We start from the raw sequence: 12,455 nt of genomic DNA on the forward strand, positions 1-12,455 counted from the left end.
TACCTCTTTACGTCTTAACTGCTGAACAGATTTGGGTGAAATTCGATACACAGATAGTACAAGTCCGGGAAAGGGCATAGAATAGTTTTTATCTTGGAAAATTGCATAGTTCCCGCGGATATCAATAAACGAATTCTACGTGAAGGGAGTCGCGGGCAACAGTTAATTATAATTAATATTGAAAACTGATATTGACGTCTTCGATATTTTATATATAATTTAGTTTAGACCGTATATAAAAAAATGCAATTTATTAAATAACTTCCTAAAGCGTGCATTATAAAGAGCCTATTTTCCCTTGTCCATTCCTATATTGAACAGACAGTAGTTTATAAAATCCTCTTTAAACGTTTTATCCCGTGGGATTTTTGGGAAATCTTGAAACAGTTTTTAGTTATTAGTGCTACCTGCATGCCAAATTTGAGGTCACAAATATTTATAATTACGGAGTTAAGGCCGCTTTGAAGCGAAAATATAAATCCCATTTATCCCCTTTCCTGTGGGAATTTAGAAAAATCCCTTTTTAGAGGGAGCGACACTCGATTTTAATAAAAATTTGCACTTTAAAGTTGAATATTTCGCAAACCTATCCAACGATTCTCCACACTACAAGGTTGGAAGAGAAAAAAAATCATCCCCACTTTAAGTCTATGGGAGGTACACCAAAAAAACCATTTTTATTTTTTATTGTACCATTTTGTCGGCATAGTTTACATACATATTCGTGCAAAATTACAGCTTTCTAGCATTGATAGTCCCTGAGCAAAGCCGCGGACGGACGGACAGACAGACCGACAGACATGGCGAAACTATATGGCGGTTCCGTTTGCCATTTTGGTCCCGGAACCCTAAAAAAAGATACTTACTTACCAAGATGCAAGAAATAAAATTGGCTAAAAATAATAACCTGGTAGTGGGTAGGTATTTTAATATGAAATACGTTGGAGTGCCCTGAGAGCCGTAACTCAAACTTTTTTGGACAGCCTATTCTGAAACAATGACGTAAACAATAGCAAACCTACCTACAAGTATATCATGTTCCTGACTGTTAGATCCTTGTAGGTATATATAATGTAATTGCAAATTCGTTACCAAGTTGCGCGAATGTTGTTTAGGCGACGAAATCTAATTACTTACTGAGAGTGGATAAATTACATTTCCGAACTGGCCCTTTTAAACTAATTTAAAAAATAGGAGACTCTAAATTCAACTTTTTTTCGCGTTCTGTAGTCCGATTGCAATTAACGTTTGATAGAAAAAACATTACTTACATTATTTTCTAGTTTTAATACAATACAAAACAATTGAATATCACAAATTAGTACAATAAGTTAACAAAAAAAACAAAATACAGTGTAGACAACAACCAATAATAGTAGTAATATGGGGTGGGAATGGTGGGAGTCTCTGTCTTTGTTTAAACGTTCCTAATTAACTACGACGAATTAATATACGATTTTGTAACCTATATACTCTGGTATCTAAACATGGTGTTAAAAAATCCTTTACGATAATTTAACCCACATTATGATTACTAATAAGATACAAGTGGAAAAATATTTTAATTCGGAGAAATAAATTTAGTTTTTGGATGGACGTTGAGTCTTTAATTTTATTTATTTCGAATTTCAATATTTTTCCACTTGTATCGTATTAGTAATCAGTAGCCCTAATGTAAGATTTTTTTAACACCATGTATTGTAAACTTTTTCCTGCCTTTTTAGTGAGTGAGTGTAGATCGGAGCTAAAATAATTTTATAAAAGAAAATAATAGTTATGTATTTCAAACATCTTTATTGATTATTTTCAACACGCATCTTTCGTAAATATTTATTCTGTTAAGTATACATATAACAATATCATCAGCTTCTTTAATTTACGCCTATGTTCTTATAATAACATGCTTTAAAATTAGTATTTAGCTAGGATATATCCGGACAAAACGTCCGTGACAACTTTATAGTTGTCGATTAAGTATTAACTATAGCTAGTCACCAAAATTAATTTTAGTTTCATAAAATAATGAACTTCATTGCCAAAAAATAATTTCATGAAAATCATTCATCTCATTAATGTCTTTCAAATACTTAAAATTGCATTGTACATCCACTTCGTCCCATCAATGTTACTTATACTACACAAACTGGTACGAACTACGTACTGAAGTTTAAGTCGGACCTAAAAAATAAAAAAAAACCTATGTTATTAGAACTTGGAATAATAATTATGTAGATACCAAAAAAAGATTTGAAAGGCCTGAAACGTATTTAGCAGAACAGTTTTTTGCGGCGCATGTAGCGCGGTCCGCGCGCTATCTCTTTTTACGAGCTTTTATTTATAACTTCACGTGTAATGTATGTTATGTATGTATGTAAATGACCACTTCCTGATACTAAATTGAGCTGAAATTGGATATCTATACTTATGTAAATCAGCTAAGAATATCAATAATCTGGCAGTGAAATTTTGGTAATCCCGCCAAGATCGTCTCTGCGGAACAGAACGCCTCGACGGTTAATGGCATCGACTTGAAATTTGGTACAGAAATGTAGTTTGAATGACAATGCAAGTGCAATCAATAAAAAGTACAGTCTGCACAAAACTTCGTATTAAAAACTAAATTTTAACCAAAATGTATTGTCAAATAGTAGGTAGGTAAGTAGGTAGTAGTAGATATTTATCAGATTTATGAATGTTAATTGACTGGAAAAGTATTTCCCTAAGTTGGATTGTAAACTTCTTTAAGTAGGTAACAATTAACGAGTTAACAGTATTTCGGGCCAGCTTTGCTAGTCAAATTTAGCTACTTATCTTGTACTTATCAGTGACACGTATTCAATAATGGTCACGCTGACTAAGTAGGTAATAAATGAAGTACCCCTTAAGTTCGTAGCCCAACTTACTCTAAATACGATAATCTTAATATTAACATCTACGTAGTATCAGCGCAGGTCTTCGCATATTGTGGAGCAATACTTATTAGACGCAACTATCAATATACTCATATGTATGGGTACATACTTATTAAAATACCTACATTAAGTTTGTCGAAATAAAAGTAAAAGGCGGATTTTTAAAACAGATTTGTCATAATAGTTTTGTAATTGAAGACCAGGAGAGGTAATGCAGCTAAATAGATACCTATTCAATTATTTAACCACGCAATAATTGATATATAAGCTAATGTTACCTTTCTATTAGCAAATAACTATGCATAAAATTAAACTTAGACATATATTAGAAACATTGCCACAAACATTCCTAAATTAGTTGAATTTTTAACTTTTTCCTTGGAAAATTGGCACTCAGTACTTACACACCTATCAAGTATGAAGAATTACCATTTTGTCATGATGAGCATGAGCATATATGCTAACGCTACTATCTAAAAACTCGCTTCCATGATACAGGTACCAGTGTAACTCTACCTTAAACTACTCTCTTGAAATCAATTATAGAGAGCTCATTTAGGTAAAAGCACAAAATCAGTTGTGATCTTGTTGGCCAGTGAAGTTTCGAGTAATTTGTAATTAGAAATTTGGCACTATTGATAAGTAAATTGAGTCCAGATAATTTAGTCGTTGTTCTTTTCACAACTGATTATATATAAATAATCACTTACCTCGAATTCTTTAGCTTAAACCTTGAAATTTTAAATAAAATTGTTGTAACACGTTAAACTATTTTTAATATTTCTTGTCTAATTATTTTAAGAAATGTATTACGCATCACAATCTTTAGGAAAAAATATAAAATCAACAGAGATTTTTTGATTATTAAAAAGTATTTTCAATACATTAAAACCCTGAATTAGTTAGACGTTGCTCGCATTTTTTCATTAATACTTCCTACCTACCTTTAAAAATGCATCACATTCAAAGACCACTTTAACGCATTCACTGACACTGACGCATATATGCGTTTTAGGAACTTCGCCCAGTGCCGCTGTCATAATTATTCATATATTTGAACGCACAATGACATGTGTGCATGCAGTAAGTCTCATCAACAAAAATTAAGCTTGTAGAACAAGGGTTCCCAATATCTTTTTCTTCAAGCTTTTCAAATCGAAGAAACTTTTTCGTGCAACTTACAATATGTTATGTAAAAATAATTAACTCGAGTTAACACGTTTTTTTAAAATGGCTCAGGAAGCTGCGTCATCCGTCATCGAATACAAAAACTAACAGCTTTCAAAAATGCTAACGTATCCTGCTTGTTGGGAACTCTTGCTCCTAGATCTCTTAGAGTCGTGGTGGATATAGGAGGACGGTGGAGAGCGCTGTTAATAATGGTGTGGTGACGCTAGATCGTGGGGCGATGCAGTAAGCGCGCGGTTGGCTGCAAGCGGCGACGTCTTGCGCGAGTACCCACGCCATGCGCCGGAGTAGGTTCCCTGCTGACGCCGAGCACAGCCGGCCCACATGCGTCACGCACGAGATAAAGTCGTCTCTTGCGCTAAAAAAATGAATTAGATTAGATTTATTTCGAAAGGGGTCACGGGTCATCGGCGAATTACGTCACATGGCGTCTGGTGATTTCTGAATTTGTGTGGGTTTTCGAGATATGTTTGATATTACTACTTTAGTTTTACATATTGTAAAATAGTAATAAGTGGCTTATTAAACAAACATAATTATTATTATTTCCCCTTCAAACAAAATTTCAGTAAGAGTATACATGAGTGAGTATGGGTGCACTATATTATACCGTTTTCGCGACAGTTTGTTCTTGTACCTCTAAGTAATGTTTAACATAATGGAGATAATGGATTAGTTTTAAACAAGAACACTTATCTTGCTTCAAAGCTATAAACCAAAAAACGCAATGCGGCTTACGTGGGGCTCACTAAATTTTTTTCAGAAAAAAGAAAAACTTTATTGAACTTAATGCTTTCGTAAGGCTTATTTCTTTTTAAATACTCGTACTACACAATACTACACAATACTTGAAATAAACAAAAACATTTTACTTTAAAAAATTTAAATGTTTATTTTTTGATATTGTGTTATTACGAGTATGATGACAGTTTGTTAATTCTTTGACTGAAACTCAGCTTGTTTAAGGATTCATGCCCCATTAATTGGAACAAAAGATGCGTTTCGAAACAAATGATTTAAACTTGTATAATGCTCGCTGAGATAAATTAATATACACCATTTTCCATATATATTAAGCCCTATGAGTGTGCGGACGATCCGCATTCTATGTACATATGAAAAGCTTTACGATACGGGCAGTAAATAGTCCTCTGTTTTATTATAATAATTACAGCAATAAAAAGGAGTTAAATTAAAAGATCATGTTTGATCTGAATACAAACAATCTTAAGACTTGATTTTTTCTAATGTTGGAGTCAAGTATCCACGTTTTAGTCAAACATTTACCTTCTATTTAATCCCTACTTAATATTACAAATGCGCAAGTATCTGTCTGTGTTACGCTTTCACGTCGAAACCGCTGAACCGATTTTGATTAAATTTGGTATAGAGATAGTTTAAGCCCCAAGGATCAACAAAGGATACTTTTTATTCGGTAGAGGGCGCCACCGCGCGATAACCTAGTCCGCGCATACGAAGTCGCGGGCATAAGCTAGTTACCTATATGAATTCAAGTTGAACCTTGTTATGACAATAGACAATTGTCAACGTTGTGTTTAATTTCATAGAATACTCATTTTAGGCAAGATGTTTAATGTGAGATAGAGATACCGTACGTTATATAACAAAAAAAATTATAGCCGAGCCACGTAGATAACCTAGATTAGGCAGTTTAGCTTAAGATTGGAAACTGAAAAATATACCAAATTGAGCAGTTCCCGGAACCAATTACTTGCGGAAAACTATTTCGGCTAAGTTTGCTTGAGAAATTATTAGTAGGTACCTAAATAGTTTTAGAGTAATAGCAGTTTAACTAATTAAATATAAGTAGGTATATTTTGTTTGGAAAATTTGAAAGTATATTCCTCGAGTCGAGGGAAACTAGAATTGCTGACTCGTTTGCACGGTTTGCTATGTTCGGCTTGCAAACTACCGCGTTAGTTAATTTCCTACTTTCCGAGCCTCGGCAGTTTTACAAATAGAACACGAATATTATTTATACCACATATTTTTTAATCTTTTGCAGTTTTTGAAAATAATATCATAGCATAAATACCTAAAACGTACCGCAAGATATTTCAGAAGTTTTTACCGTTTTTCGCTAACTCGCATTTTAAAATTTAAAACTATTTTACCTCATATTTCATCTTCTGAATGTGACTAAGTAACCATCTCGGAGATTCTCCAACTATGAATTCATTCATACATACAACAGGAACTCACCAGCATAACTCGCCATTCCTGTTGAAGTAGGTGAAGAGTTGGGCGCGGTCGCTGATGTCTTTGACAGCAGCTTGGAGCTCGTTCACGCAATTAGACCATTCGGGAGACACGCGCGCCCAGCAGTTCTGCTCTTTAAGGAATTCTGCCGATCAGAAGTTTTACAGTTTAGCTGTTTTGTCTCAGGAGAGGAGTGGGCTTTGGTTACGGGTTGCCTTGGTACTTATGCAAAGGTCGGCGTCGATATTGGGTCACGTTCTGAAACTCTCCGTAATGACTCGTGTGGCCGGCCGGCGGTGCCGGAAGTACAAGGCAAACTTCCGCTTGAGACTAAAACGAGCTTACAGACCTAGATTACAGAATAGTTATTTATTATACATACATATTATGTTCTACATACATATTATGCTGGTTAGCAGGCTCACCGCCAAGAGTATGTAATGATCGGCATAAAAATAGTTTATATTTTATAATTTCATTAGATATAAGTAACACCATCTGAGATATTTGTAAAGGGTATAATCGCTCATCGTATATAAACTTGGTATAATATTCCTCGCGACGCTCGGCCGTCTATGTCTGCTTGGCCGGCAACCCCCTACTTTCCGGCCTCTGCAGTAATCTACTATACATACCTTTATGCCAATAACAATAAGGTCAGTGTATATATAGGTACATACATATATTTGACGTGATAGCTATATATCGAAGCTCGTTCGTTACTGTACCTCGACGCAGTGCAGTGGTCTCGTTCGCACAGAGGAACCGCATGATGGCGCGTGCTCCTCCAATCTGCTGCTGCATCAGTCGCTGTCCATCAGTGGGTAGGCACCGTTTTATCCAGGGATCGATGCAACCCATGCCAAGGTTGTATGCCCTAAGGACGGTATATCTTAGTTCAGTAAAAGGCCAGACGTATGAGCAAGTAACGTCCCCGGCGATAAAGATTGCACATCGGTCTTTGGAAAAAGACAATTGGCTGTTCACGATGATTTCCGAACACTGGCGACCGTCCATCAATCATCGTATTTATTAAATGCCGTTTTATATCAAATAAATACTGCACCTTTATGGACTTAATTAGTATAGGTACGTCCAATAATGATACGTAAACTTTGGATATCCATAGAAAGCTGTTTCAACTACTAGAAAAAGGACAGTTCCCTCTTTTTCCTAAAGATGCCATCGTACAATTTAAAATTTTGGGGGTTTCAACAACTCTTTATTATATATTTTTATCTAAATGCGTCCTTACTCTATTGCACCTGAACAACGTCTGACAAACGTCACATAAGTAGTGTGTGACAACGCTTTAAGAAGCCGAAATTACCCGAGTCTCTTTCCAAAGACCGATGTGCAATCTTTATGGCCGGGTACTGTAGGTACGCATACTTGTGTAGCGGCGAGCGTGCTGCTGATCTGATCGAACCACAAGTAGCGAACCTACTCGTACGTCATCTGGCGCTTAACACACGCATCTAAGAGCTTACGTTTAGATAAGACGTTAGTTTTTAGTCCACATCCACAGAACTTTTATAGGATCACTCGTGTGTCCGTCTGTCCATTCTATTACAGGGAATTTGTAGTGAATCTACTGGACCTAGAAACTTAACACATTTGATTTGTACATTTCATATCTACGAGTACCTAAATTGAATTTACTAAGCCGTTCTAAAACGAATCATACCTATTCTGGTCTTAAGTAGGTTGTTTAATAAGGTCAGATTAGAAATAATTTGATAATCTCTATCAAAGATATGCATTATTAAAATAGAGAGTAGACATTTAAAAGATGCTATAAGTGAAAATTTTACACATTTTTTTAATTGGATTGGATTGATTGGGCTATTACAGGCGTAAAGATATACATGAGCTGCCTTAAAATATCTATTCATGAATTATTTATACAATACAATACAATGCCTCTTTATTATACACCACAAATAGTAAGCGATACAGAAAACAGGTATACAGAGAGAAAATTACAATCAATAGCCAGCCTATTTGCTTAAGAGCGATCTCTTCCAGGTGTAGCAGATCTGCTCCTTTGTACTACATCAATCGTTTTTTTAATTTAAAAACATTAATTAACTCATAAATGTGAGATAAAAAAAATTAAATCAAGTAATTTTACTTCTACAAATAATTATTTAATTCTAATTACTAACAATACAAAAACGAATACACAATTGTACTAGAATTTTTTATAAAAAAAATAACACTAAAAATAAATATTTACAAACAAGCAGAAAGCGCGCAGCGTTTTCGTATTAGATAAAACCGGTCGGCTTAACAATGAGCTACGTCACACGGATAAATAATAACGGTGATGCGAGGCGATGTGTTTGCGACAGGAGCGGAGCAGATTACTTTGCCGTGCAGCAGCCACCAACAAACACCAAAAAGAAAATAGAATATGTAAATTGTTAATTAATATTTTCGCCATTCAAATTTATTAATTCCACAAATAAAATCAAGTGAAGTGTTTCCCCGAGTCGGGTGAGTGTTTGCGAACATTTATTATCTTCGTAAGACAAACATTCTAGCCTACAATTGTAATTCGCATTGCATGCTTATTTGTGTGTTTTTTAGATTTAGTAAATCATCTAGCGCAATCATTTCATCCGCATAACGACACTGCTTGTAAATAACGCTTCGTAGTACTTGCGTTCCGTCTAGTCTAGAACATCAAGCTACCCTCCTACAAATAATAATTGTAAATGTTAATAAAAATATTATTTATTCTAATTTAAAAAATGCCTGGATGTGAGTTAGGTTTGATGCTTGTTTTATTTAAAATATTCATATTGATACCGGCTGGGTTGGTCGGTTTATTTAATCGATTATTGTTGAAAATCTTAAATTCTATTTTATTTAGCGTTACTGTTTTTATCAGTCTCAGCCACTTAATTAAACATAGCCGCTTGACAAAGCCTTGTAATACTATGTACTACTGAACATTCTAGAAATTTGACCTACCCTCATATTGAAAATATTAATGCAGCTAAACAGAATATCTACTAATTGTTGATCCATGCTATGTAATTAATTACCTTATTATCTTACACATACATCTAAATTGGATCACAATGCTTTTGGCCAACTAAGTGCTTCTTTTGTAATAGATATTTCACCTTCTGTCTGTGCTTGTAAACGAGGATATTATTTGTGACTGCCACATCAAGGATTGCTAATTAGTGCTTGGGGGTTCACTTAACCCGTATCCGCAAACATCCAGCTAAAAACATTTCATCGAAAAAATCCGATGTCGCAGTCACTAACTGGAATCCGGACTTTTTATGAACGGCCAAAATTGCGGGATTTCCAGGGAGCAAGTCTGGGGGTCGTACCTGAGCCGAACGAGTCAGCTGCCCTGTCGAACTGCCGTTCCGGGACTTCACCCCGAAACACCGGGATTTCAAATTTCACCTCCACGAGCCCCGTCAGCGGCGAGATCGTCGTGCGCAGGGAAGTGAACCCAGACCGGGACCTGTACCTTTGCCATTTAAATTCAGTGCGCTCAACTCGTAGATTCTACTTACCCGCGACCTAGCCGGAGCATTATTTAATTGGAATAAATTTTTGTGAATTTTAATTTTGGTCTTGAGCTTATTTATCACCCACGCTAGCTAATAAATTTTCTACCTCTAAAAACTATAAAAACGCCACACAGGCATCCTTTTTATCATAGATTTGTTTTTTTTACTGATTTTACTTTTACGCATTATTAAAACCAATCAAGTGGGAATGTATTATTACATTTATGCATGACTTACGACGACATTTTGACGCTATAAACTCGATTAGACATAAGCTACATTTGGGCGGTTACACGAGCGGCGGTTATGACACGAGATTGTCTAAAAACACGATTATCACTTATTGCATCATTTCGTGATGCACACATGGAGACATTCACTTATTAGTGCCAGTTCTTGTGAATGGACCTGTAACCTCTTTTATAAATATATAACATCATTGTCTCGAGCTTGGTTATTTCGTGAACTTTGTAATTTACAATTATATTAGTTTATCTGAATTCTACACAATATATAGTATACTTAGTTATTCTGTAACTGTATACATGATGCTAATTAAGTAAATAACTGGAAACCACAGACACCCCAAAATATTGTTAGTTGTTTTATTTTTGCATTTACTCGTATTTACGAAATTACCTTCATTATTTCAAAAGATATTCGTGTGTTTTGCTAAGTCAGTAATTCTACTTGATTTCTAACTGTACACTCATAATTTGTATTTGTCAGTTAAGTTTCGTCGTTTTTAGAATAAAATCAAACTGTCAGCAAAACGGCCAGTATTAAATTATTCAAATAGTAGTTAGGTACCTACTTGTATAACCTCGCTAGAACATTGAATTGGCGCATGTTGCATTCGTAACTTTTAGACTAGGCACAGTAAAAAAGGGATTTAAAAATACAACTTCAACCTGATTTAAAGTATAGTGTAATCGATTCTACTCTAAATTCTGAGCAAACTTCATTCTGGTTTTCAGTTATTTAACTATCACCTTGTATACCGCTAATACACTCACATATAATACCACGGGATATTATACTTACCTACAACTGCACACATTATGTAAAATTCTGAAATCACAGCCGCTAAATCTAGAAACATGAAATGAAATAGTTATTTCTAGGAGTTCTGGGAATTTTGTAAAATTTTGGAATTCCAATTGAACTATTACCTATGACCTACATCAGCGCTCACCTAGTGAAGCCGTAGGGCAAAAAAAGAACAAAATAAGTAAGTATCTCAGAAATTGCATATTTAGAAACCAATGAGTTGATTTGAGTTTAATATACAGCAGCAGCACAAATATCTACCCAATGTTTGTTCTCGGGTCTTGGATGTTTAATATGTATTTATTAAGTATGTATTTATCTATATAAGTATGTTCATCCGTGGCCTAGTATCCATAGTACAAGCTTTGCTTAGTTTGGGACTACGTCAATTGGTGTCAAGTGTCCCATGATATTTATTTAATTTAAACTTAAAACGAACTAAATACCTATATTACAATTTTTTTGGGAACCGTATCTCAAAAGGAAAAAGGGTCACTCATAGGATCACTTTAGTTGTTCTTCTGTCAACACACTTTTTCCCAGGAACGTGAGGAGGTATCAAGCTGAAATTAATATCAAATACTCCGGACTCCCACCCCTTAAAATTCATTGCAATGAAAAAATTAAACTTATAAGTTAACGCAATGAAAAGGTACAGTCATAAATTTAAAAAACCTGCCAAGAGCGTGTCGGACACGCCCAAAATAGGGTTCCGTAGCCATTACGAAAAAAATAAGTAATATTTTTCTAAGGATTTCGTATTTTATACGGAATCTTCCAAGTTTAGGTATATTTTATACCTTAGGCTGCTATTTACTCTTAAACTACTAATAATTCTCAAGCAAACTTAGCCGCTATAGTTTTCCTTGAAAGTTTCATATGCTTACTACCATTCTGAATTTTTTCAAAATTTTCCACCCACCGGTTTAGATTTTAGAGGGGGGGGGACGCTCGATTTTAATGAAAATTTGCACGTTAAAGTTGAATATTTTGCAAACAAATCACTGAATCGAAAAATCGTGTTAGCAACCCCTAATGATTTTAAAACCTATCCAACGATACCCCACACTTCAAGGTCGGATGATAAAAAAAATCACCCCCACTTTACGTCTATGGGAGGTACACTAAAAAAATTTTTTTTTAATTTTTTATTGTACCATTTTGTCGGCATAGCTTATATATATAATATATATATATATATATATATATAAAATAAAATATTTATATATAGACAGACAGACAGACAGCCAGTTTTTGCCATTTTGGCTCCGGAACCCTAAAAAAGGTGTTTCCAAGCAAATTGCCGTACCTAACCGAAAAACTTATATAGGTAAGGTACTTTCTGCCGGTTGTCGTAGAAACTTGAAAATTCATATGAAGGCAGCTCTATCACAAGCAACGAGAAAAGTCTGAAAATCTTTATTTTTTATGTCTGTCTGTTTATGCCATAACCATCTACAATGACCCCCACTCTGCGTACATTTTGCTTACGCGAGGGGCCCTGGTAACATTGGATATTCATAGGGACCTATAAATTTGTTCGTTA

General features: G+C 34.8%; 1 protein-coding gene across 5 annotated transcripts in view; it reads right to left on the reverse strand.

The window, feature by feature from the left end:
* Positions 1-4,046: 4,046 nt before the first annotated feature.
* The window catches only part of LOC141436075 (uncharacterized), a gene marked incomplete at its 3' end in the record, with an annotated part of 52,244 nt that continues 43,835 nt past the window's right edge, over positions 4,047-12,455 (reverse strand). For all 5 annotated transcript variants that reach the window (XM_074098922.1, XM_074098921.1, XM_074098920.1 and 2 more), the window contains 3 exon segments: positions 4,047-4,458; positions 6,324-6,465; positions 7,049-7,197. In XM_074098922.1, the coding sequence (XP_073955023.1) occupies positions 4,245-4,458; positions 6,324-6,465; positions 7,049-7,197 (505 nt within the window).

This window comes from Choristoneura fumiferana, chromosome 16 (genome assembly GCF_025370935.1).
Source record: "Choristoneura fumiferana chromosome 16, NRCan_CFum_1, whole genome shotgun sequence".
NCBI classification, from domain to species: domain Eukaryota; kingdom Metazoa; phylum Arthropoda; class Insecta; order Lepidoptera; family Tortricidae; genus Choristoneura; species Choristoneura fumiferana.